This window comes from Podarcis raffonei, chromosome 2 (assembly GCF_027172205.1).
Source record: "Podarcis raffonei isolate rPodRaf1 chromosome 2, rPodRaf1.pri, whole genome shotgun sequence".
NCBI lineage: Eukaryota > Metazoa > Chordata > Lepidosauria > Squamata > Lacertidae > Podarcis > Podarcis raffonei.
In genome coordinates, this window is record NC_070603.1 from 72765437 (window position 1) to 72780064 (window position 14628).

At 44.1% G+C, this 14628-nt stretch overlaps 1 protein-coding gene across 2 annotated transcripts in view; it reads right to left on the reverse strand.

Annotated features, from left to right (window-relative positions):
• RASSF1 (Ras association domain family member 1) overlaps window positions 1–14628 on the reverse strand; it is a 28392-nt gene that overhangs the window by 4066 nt on the left and 9698 nt on the right. Inside the window, exons 1-2 of one of the 2 annotated variants that reach the window (XM_053377440.1) lie at window positions 11213–11794; window positions 218–322 (exon numbers count right to left, since the gene is read on the reverse strand). In XM_053377440.1, the coding sequence (XP_053233415.1) occupies window positions 218–322; window positions 11213–11374 (267 nt within the window). In that variant the 5' untranslated portion in view covers window positions 11375–11794. Of the gene's footprint in view, window positions 1–217; window positions 323–11212; window positions 11795–14628 lie in introns of those variants that run through there. The other variant, XM_053377439.1, reaches the window with a different exon arrangement.

Genomic DNA, 14628 nt, shown 5'->3' on the forward strand with positions numbered 1-14628 from the left:
ACTGTGTCCCATTGTGCCAGAAGTGGTTTAGTCATGCTGGCCACATGACTTGAAAAAACTGCCTGCAGACAAATGTCAGCTCCCTTGGCCTAAAAGTGGAGATGAGCACTGCACCCCATAGTCGAATTCAACTGGACTTAACCACCCAAGGATCCTTTACCTTTTAACCTTACTAAGTTATACAAGGGCTAAGAATTATATCTCTCCTGAAACTTACCAAGCTCATGAAGAGGTTGCTGTTGATCTGACTGTTGTATTCTTTTATCCTTTGCTCAATCTCAGTTTGGGACAGAACTGGCTTGTCCCAGTCGATCTGTTCATCCTGCAGAAGAGCAGGTAACCTGGAATTAGTTTTCAATGCAATCCCACAAATATAGTTCATTTCCCTTCATGGCAAGTTAAACCAACATTTGTTTAGATACAAGTGATCAAGTAGTGCAGTGGATCAGACCTTGTATAAATTATGGAGGTGGTGTCAAGAGAAACTACAGGTTTCAGGTGAAGCTTTCTATATGCCAGTCCTCACCACTCCTTAGCTTGCTTTGGGGTTGAATGAACTCATTATACCAAGAAACAAAAACTTCCTGATTTCCATTCTCAGCTTTGAATGGTAGATTACAAAATCCTTATGTGCAAACAAATCATATGTGGGTGTGAGAAGAGGCTGATAATCACATCATGCCTGCTTGGTGTTACACCACCCCAGAAACATGACTGTACATTGGCCCCATGATTAATATGCAACACCCAAGGATCAGAATTCTCTTACCATTAAAAAGGCTACAAAGTAGACTTATGCTGTACCTGCAAACTGTAGCATCTAACCACACCCTGAATTCCCAGAAGCTGCAAGAACAGGTATTCAGAACAATAGGGGTTACCAGTGTGGCACACATGTGCCTGCAAGGGCCTTTCTTACCACTGGGTCCCCTCCTGCACTGAAATGAAGGCATGAAAGAAGTATTCTTACAGACAATGAAACCCCCCTCCTTTGAATAATAGAATGCCGTATCCACTGGCTTTCACAGTATTGCAAAAATAATTTTTGATTTTTGGTAGGACACATAGAGGGTCCTCTGTCATGAAGAGAAGCCACCATACAAAAAATCTGCTTCAGTACACCAAAAAGGCAACCACCCTTCTTGTGAAGTACTTGCTTTACTAATGCAGAGACCAGGGTTCTCTATTTAGAGCCAAACATCTACTCTCAAACATGCAGAAACGGAAGCAACACTTTTCCAAACATTTACTTCAAACTGAATTATGGAGAATTACATTGAGATACAGTTTCACCTCAAGGATCTAGCTCTACCTCAAATAGGTACTTTGGGCATTATGCACCATGGTGGTAATTCCAAATGGTTTCCACGTAAAGTAAACTCATATAGTTTACGTTGCTAATACATGAAACAGGAATCCGACTGAGATTAAAAGGTAATGGGGCTCTCAGAACCAAAAGGATCAACAGAGCCAGCTTCTTAAAAGACATTCACTCCCGACATTAGTAACTTAATACAGTATAGCCCTCAACCCGCTGAAAGCCAGGAATCTGTGCAATAAAAAGTTTGCTTTAATATGTACATTGTAGCTCCTCTACAGAAGAGAAACTTCCTTCTACAGTACCTCTAGAATTACATGCACAAAATGAGCACCCTTCTACATACACACCCACAACCAGTTTCTCTTTCAGATTTTCAGAAGAAGTGAATTGCTCATGGTTGCATCAGCCTCTTTTCCTGTTGACATCACTCTTTTTGGTGGGGGGAGGGAGATTGTAGGGAATTCCAGATGAGCTCACCAAAAACCAATCAGAAATCTCCAGGGATTACTGGGAACCACTTCCTTTCCCACTGCGTGAGTAACCACATGAGCAAAAGGAAATGGGAGAGATCAGCTCCTATTCTCCCAGGGTCTCCTTCACAGAGGAGACCTATGAATAAAGCAATATGCAATCCTCTACACAGTATAAATATAATACAAATCATTTTAGCTGGAGACATGGGAGCCAAGCAATAATAATGCATTTGTGAGTCACTGACAATGTTTGTTATATGACCTTATATACTACTTCTAAAAAAATAAACCAGGACATCTTTTATTGATAAAGATGTATATTCATAAAAATACTGTCAATTAGAAAATGAACACAAACATCAATCACAATAACAAGAAAAGGAAGCATGAAGATAAAATTATCAAAAGCAGTTCTAAGATTTCATCATATCTTAACAGCCTGAGAAAAGTCTGGTGCTTCAAAAATAATTAAGTTAAGGCACCAGGTAAGAGGCTCTCATTACTACTAGTCTTACCTCATTTGGTGGTGTGACCCTAAGGAAGGTGTCCAAGATAAGATCACAGCACACAGGCAGATTGGTGGGGTCATATAGTGTTGGCAACCTGTGCCCATGTTGTGTGGAGTTTTGGAAGAAAAGCACCATCTCTTTGAATCATGTACAGAAATTAACCATGAGCCAGTGCTGGTCTTTAAGCAACAGCATGCCCTTCACATGGCCCGTTAGCAACCTTGTGGCTCTATTTTGCAATAGCTTGATAATACTTAATCCACAGGAGTAACTCCCAGGAATTAGTTCTCCCTTTGAAATTTAAGTGGCTTGAGGGACGTGGGTGGCGCTGTGGGTTAAACCTAGGACTTGCCGATCAGAAGGTTGGCGGTTCGAATCCCCGCAACGGGGTGAGCTCCCGTTGCTTGGTCCCTGCTCCTGCCAACCTAGCAGTTTGAAAGCACATCAAAGTGCAAGTAGTAAATAGGTACCGCTCTGGTGGGAAGGTAAACGGCGTTTCCGTGCGCTGCTCTGGTTCACCAGAAGCGGCTTAGTCATGCTAGCCACATGACCCGGAAGCTGTATGCCGGCTCCCTCAGCCAATAAAGCGAGATGAGCGCCGCAACCCCAGTCGGTCACGACTGGACCTAATGGTCAGGGGTCCCTTTACCTTTACTTGAAATTTAAGTGGCTTGAGAGATTGTTTGCAAAGGAAAATAGACTGGCATTTTTTGGGCACACCTCATGTGAATATGTGCCAAATTCAGCATTACAATTTAGAGTTGTACAGTTAATACTTGCAGAAGAATGGTACTTGGCCTAGAAAACCTGGCTGCGCGATAGCTCAAGACATTACAACTTGCCTGCCTACTGGCAGGTCAATCTAGAGACAACTTATTTTACCATTTAGCTGAAATGGAAAAATCCTTCTGATTTCCAATGTTTAAAACAGAGGTGAGGAACCTCTAGCCCATGAGCCAAATTTGGCCTGGCAGAGGTCCCAATTTCATTTTCCCAAACCATGGCCACTTGCCCCACATCTGACATCCTATGTGATGTCAAGTGTGGGGCAGGTAGAGATGCAGCTGATCCCTGCAGAACAGCTGCATTGATTGAGTGACTAAGTTCCCATGGGAAACTTGACTGCACAGCAAATTCCTGCAGAAAGCAGCTTTGCCAGGTGTATGTTTGGCACTGGCAAGCGCAGGGCTGGCAAAACCCTTGCACTGCAGTTCCCAATGCCTGACATCCCAACATTTTAAAAACAATGTGTGATGGACTTTGGCAGGTGGGTGGGACCTCCTGCAAACCAATCATTTGGTGCTATAATGACTTCAAGTGATTTACAGATGGGTTGTTCTGCCCAGGGGAGTAGGGAGTGATAGGAATCTGGGCCAAAAAGGTTTCCCACCCCTGGATTTAAACCATGAACTTTCAGCTCCAAGCATCCCATTCTCTGTAGGCAGGTAGTTGTAGCCCAGGCACTTTTAGCTGGCTCTTTCCATTAATTTTCTTACTCCTAAAGCAATGTCACATACCACTAAGCCATATTCACAGGTGTGGTGAAACAAAGTCCATTTCTGTGCCATATAAAACTAGTGAGCACTGTGAATTACAGAATAATGTATTGCCACTTGGTTCACACAATGCATGGCTTGCAAAACAACAATGTACCCTCTAAATCTAGATGTGTTCAAAGTACAGGGCAGATATTCCACGTGCTAGAATCATCGGCACTATAAATTTTTTCTGTCAATTTAATTTTGCTTTGTTTTGTTTTTATCCATGCCTTTTATATGGCTTCCATAGCTATTATAGGTAGTAAATTACAGAGTAGTAGAGGAGAAGTGCTTGCAGTCTTCTCTGTTTCAACTGCTCTTCTTTGCCTGCCAAGGCAAACTACCAACTGCCTTTGGAAAGGATACCAGGAAAGTGAGTAAGAAAGGTGAAATGAAGTCTGCCCCTTCTTCAGCTGGAGTCATCCACTACTAGGTGCCCTGTGGGAAGGATCCTTATGGCTTGGTATTTGTTAATTTTGATTACTGTGTGCGAGTGTTAATATGCATTGATGGTACTTGTAAATAATTTTGGAAGGATTTGTATCCTGAAAAGTGTAATATAAATAATTGTAACAAGTAAGAGATGGGGTGCCTCCTTTCCCAAGCAGAATCAAGAACAGAATCGGCGCCATGCTACAAGTGTGCCTTCACAACACAATCTGTATGAATTACTTCTTCAAGAGAGTCCTGGGGAGATACTCTACTTACATGGTTGAAATCATCTGCCTAGTCAGCACACTCATTTATGTAGTATTCATATTTTACAAGCATTTTAAAAGCTTCTAACCCATCCCCACAATCCACTTTATGGCTGGAGAACCAAGGTCAAGAGTTACTTTCTTCAGAGTTTTCCAAGACCAGAGCTTTCCAAACTATGTGTCACGCAAATGCTCTCCATGCTCCTCCCAGGGTTGGTACCCTTTATCTTTACCTTGCTAGTAAAACTGAATTACAGTGTCACGAAATTATGCATGTCTAAAAAGTGTGTTACCATCATGAAAGGTTTGAAAAGCTCTGCTATAGATGAATCCTTCAGAGCTAAATTGCTTATCATATCCCTTCAACAAGGAGTTGCCATACTAGCTATATAGAAAGATTTGCAGCATATTCAGCTTAAGGGCAACATGCTATTCCCTCTGTTATTGTGATCCTGCTTAACAGACCCTAGAAAACTTCCATATTAGCTTTTTCTGACATAAAAAAGGTAAAGGACCCCTGACAGTTAAGTCCAGCCACAGACGACTCTGGGGTTGGGGCGCTCATCTCGCTTTACAGGCTGAGGGAGTCAGCGTTTGTCCGGAGACAGTTTTTCCGGGTCATGTGGCCAGCATGACTAAGCCGCTTCTGGCGAACCAGAGCAGCGCACGAAAATGCCGTTTACCTTCCTGCTGGAGCAGTACCTATTTATCTACTTGCACTTTTGGCGTGCTTTAGAACTGCTAGGTTGACAAAAGGTGGCATCAAGAGGATAGAACAGATTAAATAGAACTACTAATTATCCTAAGCCCTCTACATGTTCTTGCATTCTCCAAATCAACTCTTCCGCTGTCTTATACCAACTGCTACATCCCACAGCAGCAGGAAAAACATTTACATTCACACTAAGTCCCAAGGAATAAAATTGGGATTTTATTTATTTTATATTTACCAGGGAATGGGACATAGCCAGCAAATTATTTAATCTAGTTGCCTCTCCAACAAGTAGATGTTTCGTAGGAAGTAAACAATGCCACCCTCTTCTTGCTGCTCATCAGTTAACTAGGCACAAGATTACAGTAGCAGTGAGTTCTACAGAAAAAAAATCTGTTTAAACCTGCCATGCACCACTCTACAGGAGCTTACATACAAACTGACAAATCCAGCAAAGCCTGGATTGTGGGAAGCTGGGTGTATTGGGGTGGGGAACATTTCCTATGGATAAAGTTTTGACCCAAGGAACAAAATGGGAAGTTGCTGTATCCTGTGGAAAAGAGCAAGAGGAAATCTGCAAGGGTGGAACAAACAAAGGGGAAGATGGCTCTAGATAGGATGGGAAGGGCAGCTCCTGCTCCCCCAACACACACACACAAGGTAAACAAGTCAAGTTTGGGACACAGGCATCCTGTTTACAAGACAAAGAGCCATCTCTAGGACTCAATCGTATTATACAATTTAGAGTATACAATTTTTTGATGTCTCCTGCCAACCTAGCAGTTTGAAAGCACGTCAAAGTGCAACTAGATAAATAGGTACCGCTCTGGCGGGAAGGTAAACAGTGTTTTCGTGCACTGCTCTGGTTCGCCAGAAGCGGCTTGGTCATGCTGGCCACATGACCCGGAAGCTGTACACCGGCTCCCTCGGCTAATAAAGCGAGATGAGCGCCGCAATCCCAGAGTCGGCCACAACTGGACCTAATGGTCAGGGGTCCCTTTACCCTTTACCTTACTAATGATGTGCAAATGCCATAAATCACAGCTGGGATACTGTAACTGAAGCAATCCAGAATTAACTACCTCAGAGTTGCTTAACAATCATTATATTATATATAAACATGAGCCAACACTGTCTAATGGGCAGTGTTACCTCAGACCTAGTGTGCTCAGGCACAGATACCAAGAACAGACAAACTAAGGCCCGGGGGCCGGATCTGGCCCAATCGCCTTCTAAATCTGACCCACGGACAGTCCGGGAATCAGTGTGTTTTTACAAGAGTAGAATGTGCCCTTTTATTTAAAATGCATCTCTGGGTTATTTGTGGGGCATAGAAATTCATTCACCCCCCCCCCAAAATATAGTTCGCCCCCCCAAGGTCTGAGGGACAGTGGACTGGCCCCCTGCTGAAAAAGTTTGCTGACCCCTGCACTATATGGTTTGTGACCTGTGGGCACCTTAAATACCACTTTATATTAAAATGTGCCCATGCACTGAAGTCTTTGCCACAGGATATTATACAGGTGCTCTTCTCTCTAAAGTTAAGGGAGATGCTAACCAAAGAGAAGGTATTCTCAGCTATTGCACCATTATCTTTGGAATGTTATCCCCAGAGAAGCTGTCCCACATATTCTTGTGAGAATAAATTAAGTAAGGATTATAAAATTTAAAAGCACCAAAGATATAATAGGATGATCCTATCACAAGGAAATTGGGCCCTTTGTATAGCCTAACTGCAATTGTATTTTCAAAAACATATGCTCTTGCTGCAGTAAGTGGTGAGCAATGCTGAAATTAAAGTCGTAATTTAAAATTAATTTCAAGTCTGTAGCCATTAACGGTACTTGTGAGCCTACTGACAATGCGATTTTTTTAAATCCTAGAAGCCTCAGAAGTCTATTGTCTAGAATTTTTCTGGAACTAATTATTAACTTTTATGAATATAAAAGATATATAAGTATTGAGAGTTCTCCTGCTGCACTCTGCTTGGTATTATGACTCATTAGATAAGATGATTGCTACCACCTGCATACTTCCGTTTAAGATTAGACCCTTTCCAAAACACATGATTTAGAAAGACACTAATTCATGGACTTGATTGTGCCATATGTTAAAGCAGCTGAATAGCTTACTTTATGAAGAATGAAGAAAGGCAGACTTTGCTATCATCATTATCAGTTCTGACCTCAGGAGTGCTCTCATATGAGTAAAGAAAAAACCATAACCTCAGAAGTTAATTAACAGAACATAAACCCCCAAGCGTGAGTGATGCAGGACTGCTAGGTTGTGCCATTCTTTGCTGAAACAGGGGGCACAGCATGAAGACGAAATGCCCTGCAAAGACTGAACCCTCTGAGTCCCTACACACTAACACTAGAAACGTTATCTCAGGATAGCTGCTGGATTCCAGTCCAATATGGACTTTTAGCTGCATTGCTGTGGCCAGGGTTGTTTTGTTTTTGCTGTGCTTTTCTTAGAGCAGTTTTGTGGTATATGTGGCTTTTATGTAAAGAAAAACCAACAGCGAAGATGGCCTGTGCACTCAGTGACTCAGTCCACATGTGAACAGGAAAGGAAGGGAGCCAGAGAGAAGAGACAAAACCTCAAGTAAAAGAAAAGGGGGGGGGGGGACTTGTATTGGTCAAGGGATTTAAGGTTTAGAACTAAAGGATGACTGCTATTCTCAACACTTCTCTAGTGTCCTCATGGTTCAACAGATTTCCATAAAAAGTGCCAGCAACATAAAACCCATGCCAATTCCAGGGTTCTGCCCCTGTTGATACCAGTGTTGAGCAAAGAATCATGGGGCTTAATTCCTACTGAAATAAGCAGCATAAGAAGACGCCTGTTGGGTCATACCAAATGTCTATCTAGAAGACTAGCATAAGCTACAGTCAACATGCCACTTTTTATTTGTCCAGCTCCCTGGTAGTCTCTCCTCCCTTCCCCACATATATAAATGAACATGGGCATTCCCTGGTGTCCCAGGAGAACATGAAGACAGACACAGCATAAGCCATCAGCAGACCAGTTGGGAACAAGAAAAAAAATAGTTTACTCTTTCACTGGATTGGGGGGGGAGAGAGGGGGCGAGAGAGAGAATGAATTGTTTACATACATACATCTTTAAAGTTATTGGAGCTCAGTAAAAGTTAACTCTGTATTAGTCACAACCCTTGGCTAAAGAACATTTCCAGTTGTGCATTCATCCCATGTCAAGCTGCACTTTTGGGACTCACTGCAGGGTTTCTAAACTCATCTTGTCTATCCTGTGGAGGTCAGAAAGATACATATATTCCCCCTGGACCTGAGTGGAAATTCACTGGTGGAACTTTACAATACTGTACCAAACTTCACACCAAGGCTATGGAAGGGTAAAGGGCCTTCAGTCCCCATTAGACCTTGCAAACCACATCATGCTTAACACATATTAATGGGTTTGTAGTTGCTAATTTCACATCACAGGTCTGAGGGGTTGTTAGATCAGTATCTTGGATCATTTGCCAACTCCCACATGCCTTTCCATTCCTCCCTCCTACCATTCTCTTCACATGATGCAGACTAACTGTATTTCAACCCTGCTTTATCATACTTAATCAGAGGTGACTAACATTTTCTAATCAACAATGCATCCCAAGATGCCTACTGCTTCTACTTTGTCTTCATCATCTGTTGGTCATGCTCATGAAAACCTCAAGAAGAAGAGCTTATTTAACTGTTGATCTCACTGACTCCTTTCTCACCGTCCAAGTAAATTAAGAAAATTCCACTCAGACCTAAGACAGAATGAAAACAGCACCTCATCTACAAAAGAACACTTTATATTTGGGCTCTACAACCCTCTATGTAAGGCTCAGTAGTTGTCACCCTGCAGACAACAAGCCCAGACTCTTTGGATGCAACTTGCACCTAGGTGTCCACCCCCACACTTGCTTTGAACCCTCAGGCAGGCTCAGCTGCTCCTGGTTACACAATAATAACTAGGCTGCCTTTTTTCTTGGCATACTGGCAACTGGGAAGGAGCATCTGGTAGCATGAAGGCAAGGCTAGAAAGAGAAAATGCTTTGAAGGAACTGCTTTTTCTGCAACACCCCTCCTCCATACTAATCAAAGAGAGCCACTCTTAATATGGTGCCAGTCTGCATCTTCATAGTGCTAGTGTCTTTAAGGGAAATTTAACAGGAGCACTCACTTCTTTGTTAGGCAGTCATATGTATACACTTCATCCTATCAGAGACTTGTCTAAAGGCTAAGTGCATTTCAACATCACAAAATTGCTTGTATCTTTTTATAAAAAGCAAGATATCAGGCTACTAGAATTAGCTTTAAGGAATTAAGGACTGGTTCTTCTGGTTCTGGGATCTCTCTTATTTAGATCTCTGGACAATGCTCTTTGCCAGATGAAACAAGCAGGTTCCCATTTCAGATATTGTCCCAAACAACTTATTGGCATTGATTTGATAAAAGCTACATTTCAGTTCCCCACATGCACTGCCAGTACCAAGGTCAAGGTTTTTTGCATGATTCCTTGCTTAAGCTGGGATGCTTAGTCTAAAATGTATGAGACACCACATATTTTGATCCAAACACTCAAGAGAATAAGAAAGCAGCTCCAAAAGCGGCTCCCTGATAGACCAAAGTTAGAGGAATCATTTTTGTTACTTTCATTTGGTGGCAGCACATAAAGGATATCATCATCGCAAGCAAAGCTCATCATACTTAAACCCACATGAGTGAAAAGTTTATGACCAATTGGCTATGTTGGTCTTTGCAGTGATACACACACTAGGGCTTGGCCAATGTAAAATTAAAATGGATGATAGTTATTTCCGCTGTCTTGTCATCGCATTGTAGCACCATGTGGTAATCTCATCTTGTCCCCAAGTGACCATTCATGCATTATTCTCAAACAAAGCTTGTTAAACTGCCATGATGCCGGATGTAGACCCCTTTTAAGACATAATCCCACACCTGTCATTACTATTAGTCCTCCTCCCAAAAGGACTCTTTTCCCATGATATCTGGAGCAACCACATGAAAGAGAAGAACAATTTTGCTAGCATGGAATGGCAAAAAACCCAAACTCATCCCTTTTCAATTTATTGTCATACACATGCTAATATGGTGGAAAATACAAGTAGTCAGAAAAAGAGAGAAACAATACACTCATCCAGGCAGGACAAACTGCATAGTACCATCAAAGGCAGTGCCAACCTACACCTCTGTGTATTCATGTTGCTCTCATCCCATACTGTACTTAAGAGAGCCAGTGCCCTCTCAGTGAAGCTCTGCCTACATCAACACTCTACATAAGCACTTTCTCCTTTCCTTGCTCAAAAGTAAGTTTGTGCTCAGGTTTGGAGCCCCACCCTACAAATAACACAATTGTGCTCCCTGCTGTTCACCGCAATCCCTGGACCCATAAACCAGCTACCTACCCAAATGCTACTGCATGCAACCTAAATCGTCCCCCCCTCCCCCAACTGTCCTGTACTCTCGACTATGTCTTTGGCTCCTAAACAGTGAACAGACATAACTGGTTCCGTTTTCGAGCTAACTTCAGGGAGACAGAAAAATGAAGGGATTTCTCCTGCTCGGTTCCTCCCAACCCTCCAGCCTGCTCTCCAGGGAAGTTCCAAACAGAAACTCATTCTCACTGTTATTAACCGCAGCTGGTTTCGCGTTTGACCGAAGGTACCTTCCACCCGCTTTCGGTTTATGGAAAACGTAATGTGTGGTTTTTTTGGGGGGGGGGGCGCGTGACAGAGACAGAAGTGGGCTGGTCGGAAATACTATGCCTTCCTTCCTTCCTCTCACCGCGCCAACCCCTATGGATTTGGGAGCTTGGGAAGGAGATTCTAACACCGCGTGGGATTCCATCCCATCCACACAGCGAGATGTAAGCGCCGCGCATTTTGCATTAGAGCCGCCTGGAGACTGAGGGGGGGGGGCTTGCCTCACCTTCTTCTCCTTGTGGGGCTTTCGGATGAAGGAGGTTCGGGCTGTGAAGTACTGCTCTAGCTCGGAGTCCGAGTCCTCTTGGCTGCAGTAGCCGCTGCTAGTGGTGCTGCTCCAGGTCATCTCGAAGGACGGGGTGGTGGCCGCCGCGTCACCCTCGCCCATGCCCAGCTTAGGCTTCTCCTCCACTTCCTCTCGCTCCCTTTGCTTCTTCACGAGAAGACCCGAAGATCCCCGCCCCGCCGCCGCCACCACACACCAGCGGACCAAACAAACCCAAGCCGTCTGCGTGCCCAGAAACCCGGCAGCGCTGGGAAGGAGCTGCGCGGCTTCTCTCCGTACAAACTGCCTCCTGACGTGAGGAGGGAACGATAATAAACACCTAAACAGCGCCTAGAAGGAGCAGCCCGCGTCCGTTGGTCGCCTGCGAACCCCTCTTTCAAGCACTGAAGCCACGCCGGCCGAGAGCCGCCTCATGGAAGTTCCCCGCCTTCTGCCGGGCGAGGGCTGCTCGAGTGGCAACAGACTCCCGAGCTCCCTTTGGAGGCGGAGACGCCTCCTCTCCCTCCCTCTCCTGGCAGCCGTTGGGATTGAAACGTATACAGCCCCCGCACGCGCGCGCCTCATTGGACGGAGGCAGGGGAGGCTGACGTGGGAGAAGCCCCCCTTCCCGTCGCGGGCGAAAAGCTCGGCCCCGCCCTTTCCCTCTTCTGCGGGAGCGGCCCGCGCAGTGATTTCATCCCCAAGCCAGCCACGCGGGAAGTGGAGTCACCCTTACTGGCTTTCCTCTCCCCGCGCCTTTCAAGTCCTCCCGGAATAGCAACACCCTAGAGCCGCCCTCAACTTAACCTTACGCAGCCCCCCCCCAAAAAAAAGCCAAAAAAAGAAAAGTTTCAAGGGCTGCGGTATGCATTCCCGGCAATTCCTTCCAAGTATACTGGATATATTGTTTAGGATAGGCAGGTTTGGTCGGCTGTATTTGTAAACCTACTCGGACGTAGGTCTCGCAGAAACATTTTAATAATTGGGTGGTTCATTTAAAAGGCAAAAACGCAGTTTCCCGTTTGGTTGGGTTGCTCCACTTTTCTGGGGGGCGGGGCGCAGGGGCAGGGATGTGCAGCTGCCAGAAATTCTGCATGTAAGCCTCACACAGATCTCTAGACTTGGAAGAATAAAACTTACTGGATTTCTGCCTTGTGGGTACAGAAATTTGCCACAGTAAGAGATGACTGTCACAAAGACTTTGGAGTGAAGTGTTCCTATTAGTTCTAGACAGGACTAGAACTAAAACGACAATTATAAAGACTACAGTGACTACCTCTAGACAGGACTAGAACTAAAACGACAATTATAAAGACTACAGTGACTACCTATTTTATTTCAAAGGCATGGGCAAATAAAAAGGTCTTCAAATTCCACCGGAAAATGGCCAGGGAAGAGGACTGTCTGATCTCCCCCAGCAGGGAGTCCCAGAGATAGGGTGCTTTACAGAGAAAGTCCTCTCTGACATTGGACTTCCATGCTACCTTCACAGCATATGAGAATGACCTCTCCTCTGATTGTAAACTGCACGTTGCATTATCTAAAGAAAGGTATTCCTTCAAGGATTTATGACGGGTACAACAATATTAGAAATATTCTAAATTTCCCAGAGCCACGTGTGCAAACATCACTACAGTCACATGTAGAGAACATATCTGTTATGTACTGAGTTTAGCAGAATTCTAAAAAACAAAGTACAAGCCTATGGCCTCAACCTAGGAACTTTTCTCAGATCATTTTCACTACTGAAGAGCTCTCAGGTTGATGGGGCACTGCCTCATAACATTTAGTACATGAGTTAATCTAGTCTTGTTTAACTTTATTTTTGATCCTTTAATCTTTGTTGCTTAAAGTATTTAGTTCTGTAAGTGGTAATCTCTCACCACCCCTTTGCTGCTCTAGACCTAAGCAGATAGCATGAATAGCACACCTCCAGGCATTTCTGGTTATAACAGATAAGTGAGGGAGGGAAATCTCATAACAATATATGTTAAGACACCTTTACCAAATTACAAGAAAGAAGATTCTGACTAAACATCAGGGAGAACTTTCTGATGCTAAGAGCTGTTCAACAGTGGAAGATGGTGGATTCTCCTTCATTGGAGGTTATTAAGCAGAGGCTGGATTGCCATCTGTCATGGATGCTTTAGTTGAGATTCATGCATTGCAAGGAGTTGGACTAGATGAATCTCAAGGTCCTTTCCAACTCTATGTTTGTATTAAGAGGTCAACAAGATGGAAGAACATTGAAGAGATGACACTTTGAGCCAAAAATCAGGGATTCCTCCCCCACCCAATTCCCTTGTACGTGCATGTCTGTCTGTTTCTGTCTGTCCTGGGAATAGCTTGCAAAAGCTGTTGCTAAGCAATGTAGTTCCATGGCAGAAGTGTTTAGTCCAGCACGTGGCAAAATGTTAATTGGCAACGAGCAATGCCAGCTGGGCTGATGGCCTTGCACCTCTAAGTACCTGCCCTTTCAGCCCTCCCTGCCCCTGGGACATGATAGCAGCGTCTAGCCCCAGCTGCAGCAAGCAGCTCTGCCAATAACAGGATGGAATTGGATCTGTCAGAACCATGATGAAATCTGTGGACCCCTCCCTTCTTCTGCTAAATTCTTGTCTTGGTTTGAAAATGCAAGCTGATTGCTGCATTTATCGAGAGGTACCAGAGGCTTCCCACATATGGCAGCAGCAAAATTCTCTTAAGCAGATAAGACAGCCAGGGATAAGCCCTCCATAATTTATAATATACCTCGTGCTATGCTAAATATGAGTGAAGATAAGAGAAAACCTAGCCATGTGAAGGAACAGAAGTGATTAGTGTAGGTAGCTCCTGAACATTTTAGGATTTTCACACTTGTATACTGCATCAAAAATCCACTGTGTGTTTGTCTCTTCCTGCCTCATTACAGGCAGCTGCAATCTGAAGGGTAATCTGTAACATGTTTAGTTACCAGTTGAAAACCATCAAAAAGGACCCCTGATTTTAATAAGCTTGTCTGCAAACACTATCCTTTCAGACATATTCCTATATACATTTTGGGGAGCACCAGACAAATATGGCACCAAGTCTGGCAAATCTATGAGTCCCAAGAACAAAAGGTATTAATAGAACACAGGTGGGGAACTTCAGGCCCAGGGGCCAAATACAGGACCCTTGGAAATCTCACTTGGCTACATACCGGCCATAGACCACGCCCTTCACTGGCACTGCTCTGCATCCTCCTTGAGTGCTTTTGCTAGGCTGGAATGTGTCCTTGCAGTGTGATAATGCATCTTGCTTGTCTGGATGGAGAGGGATGTGCCCGTGCCTGAATTTTGCATGGCTGGAATGTAACCTACTGTACAATGGAGAAGTCCCATTTCTTGCCCCACCTA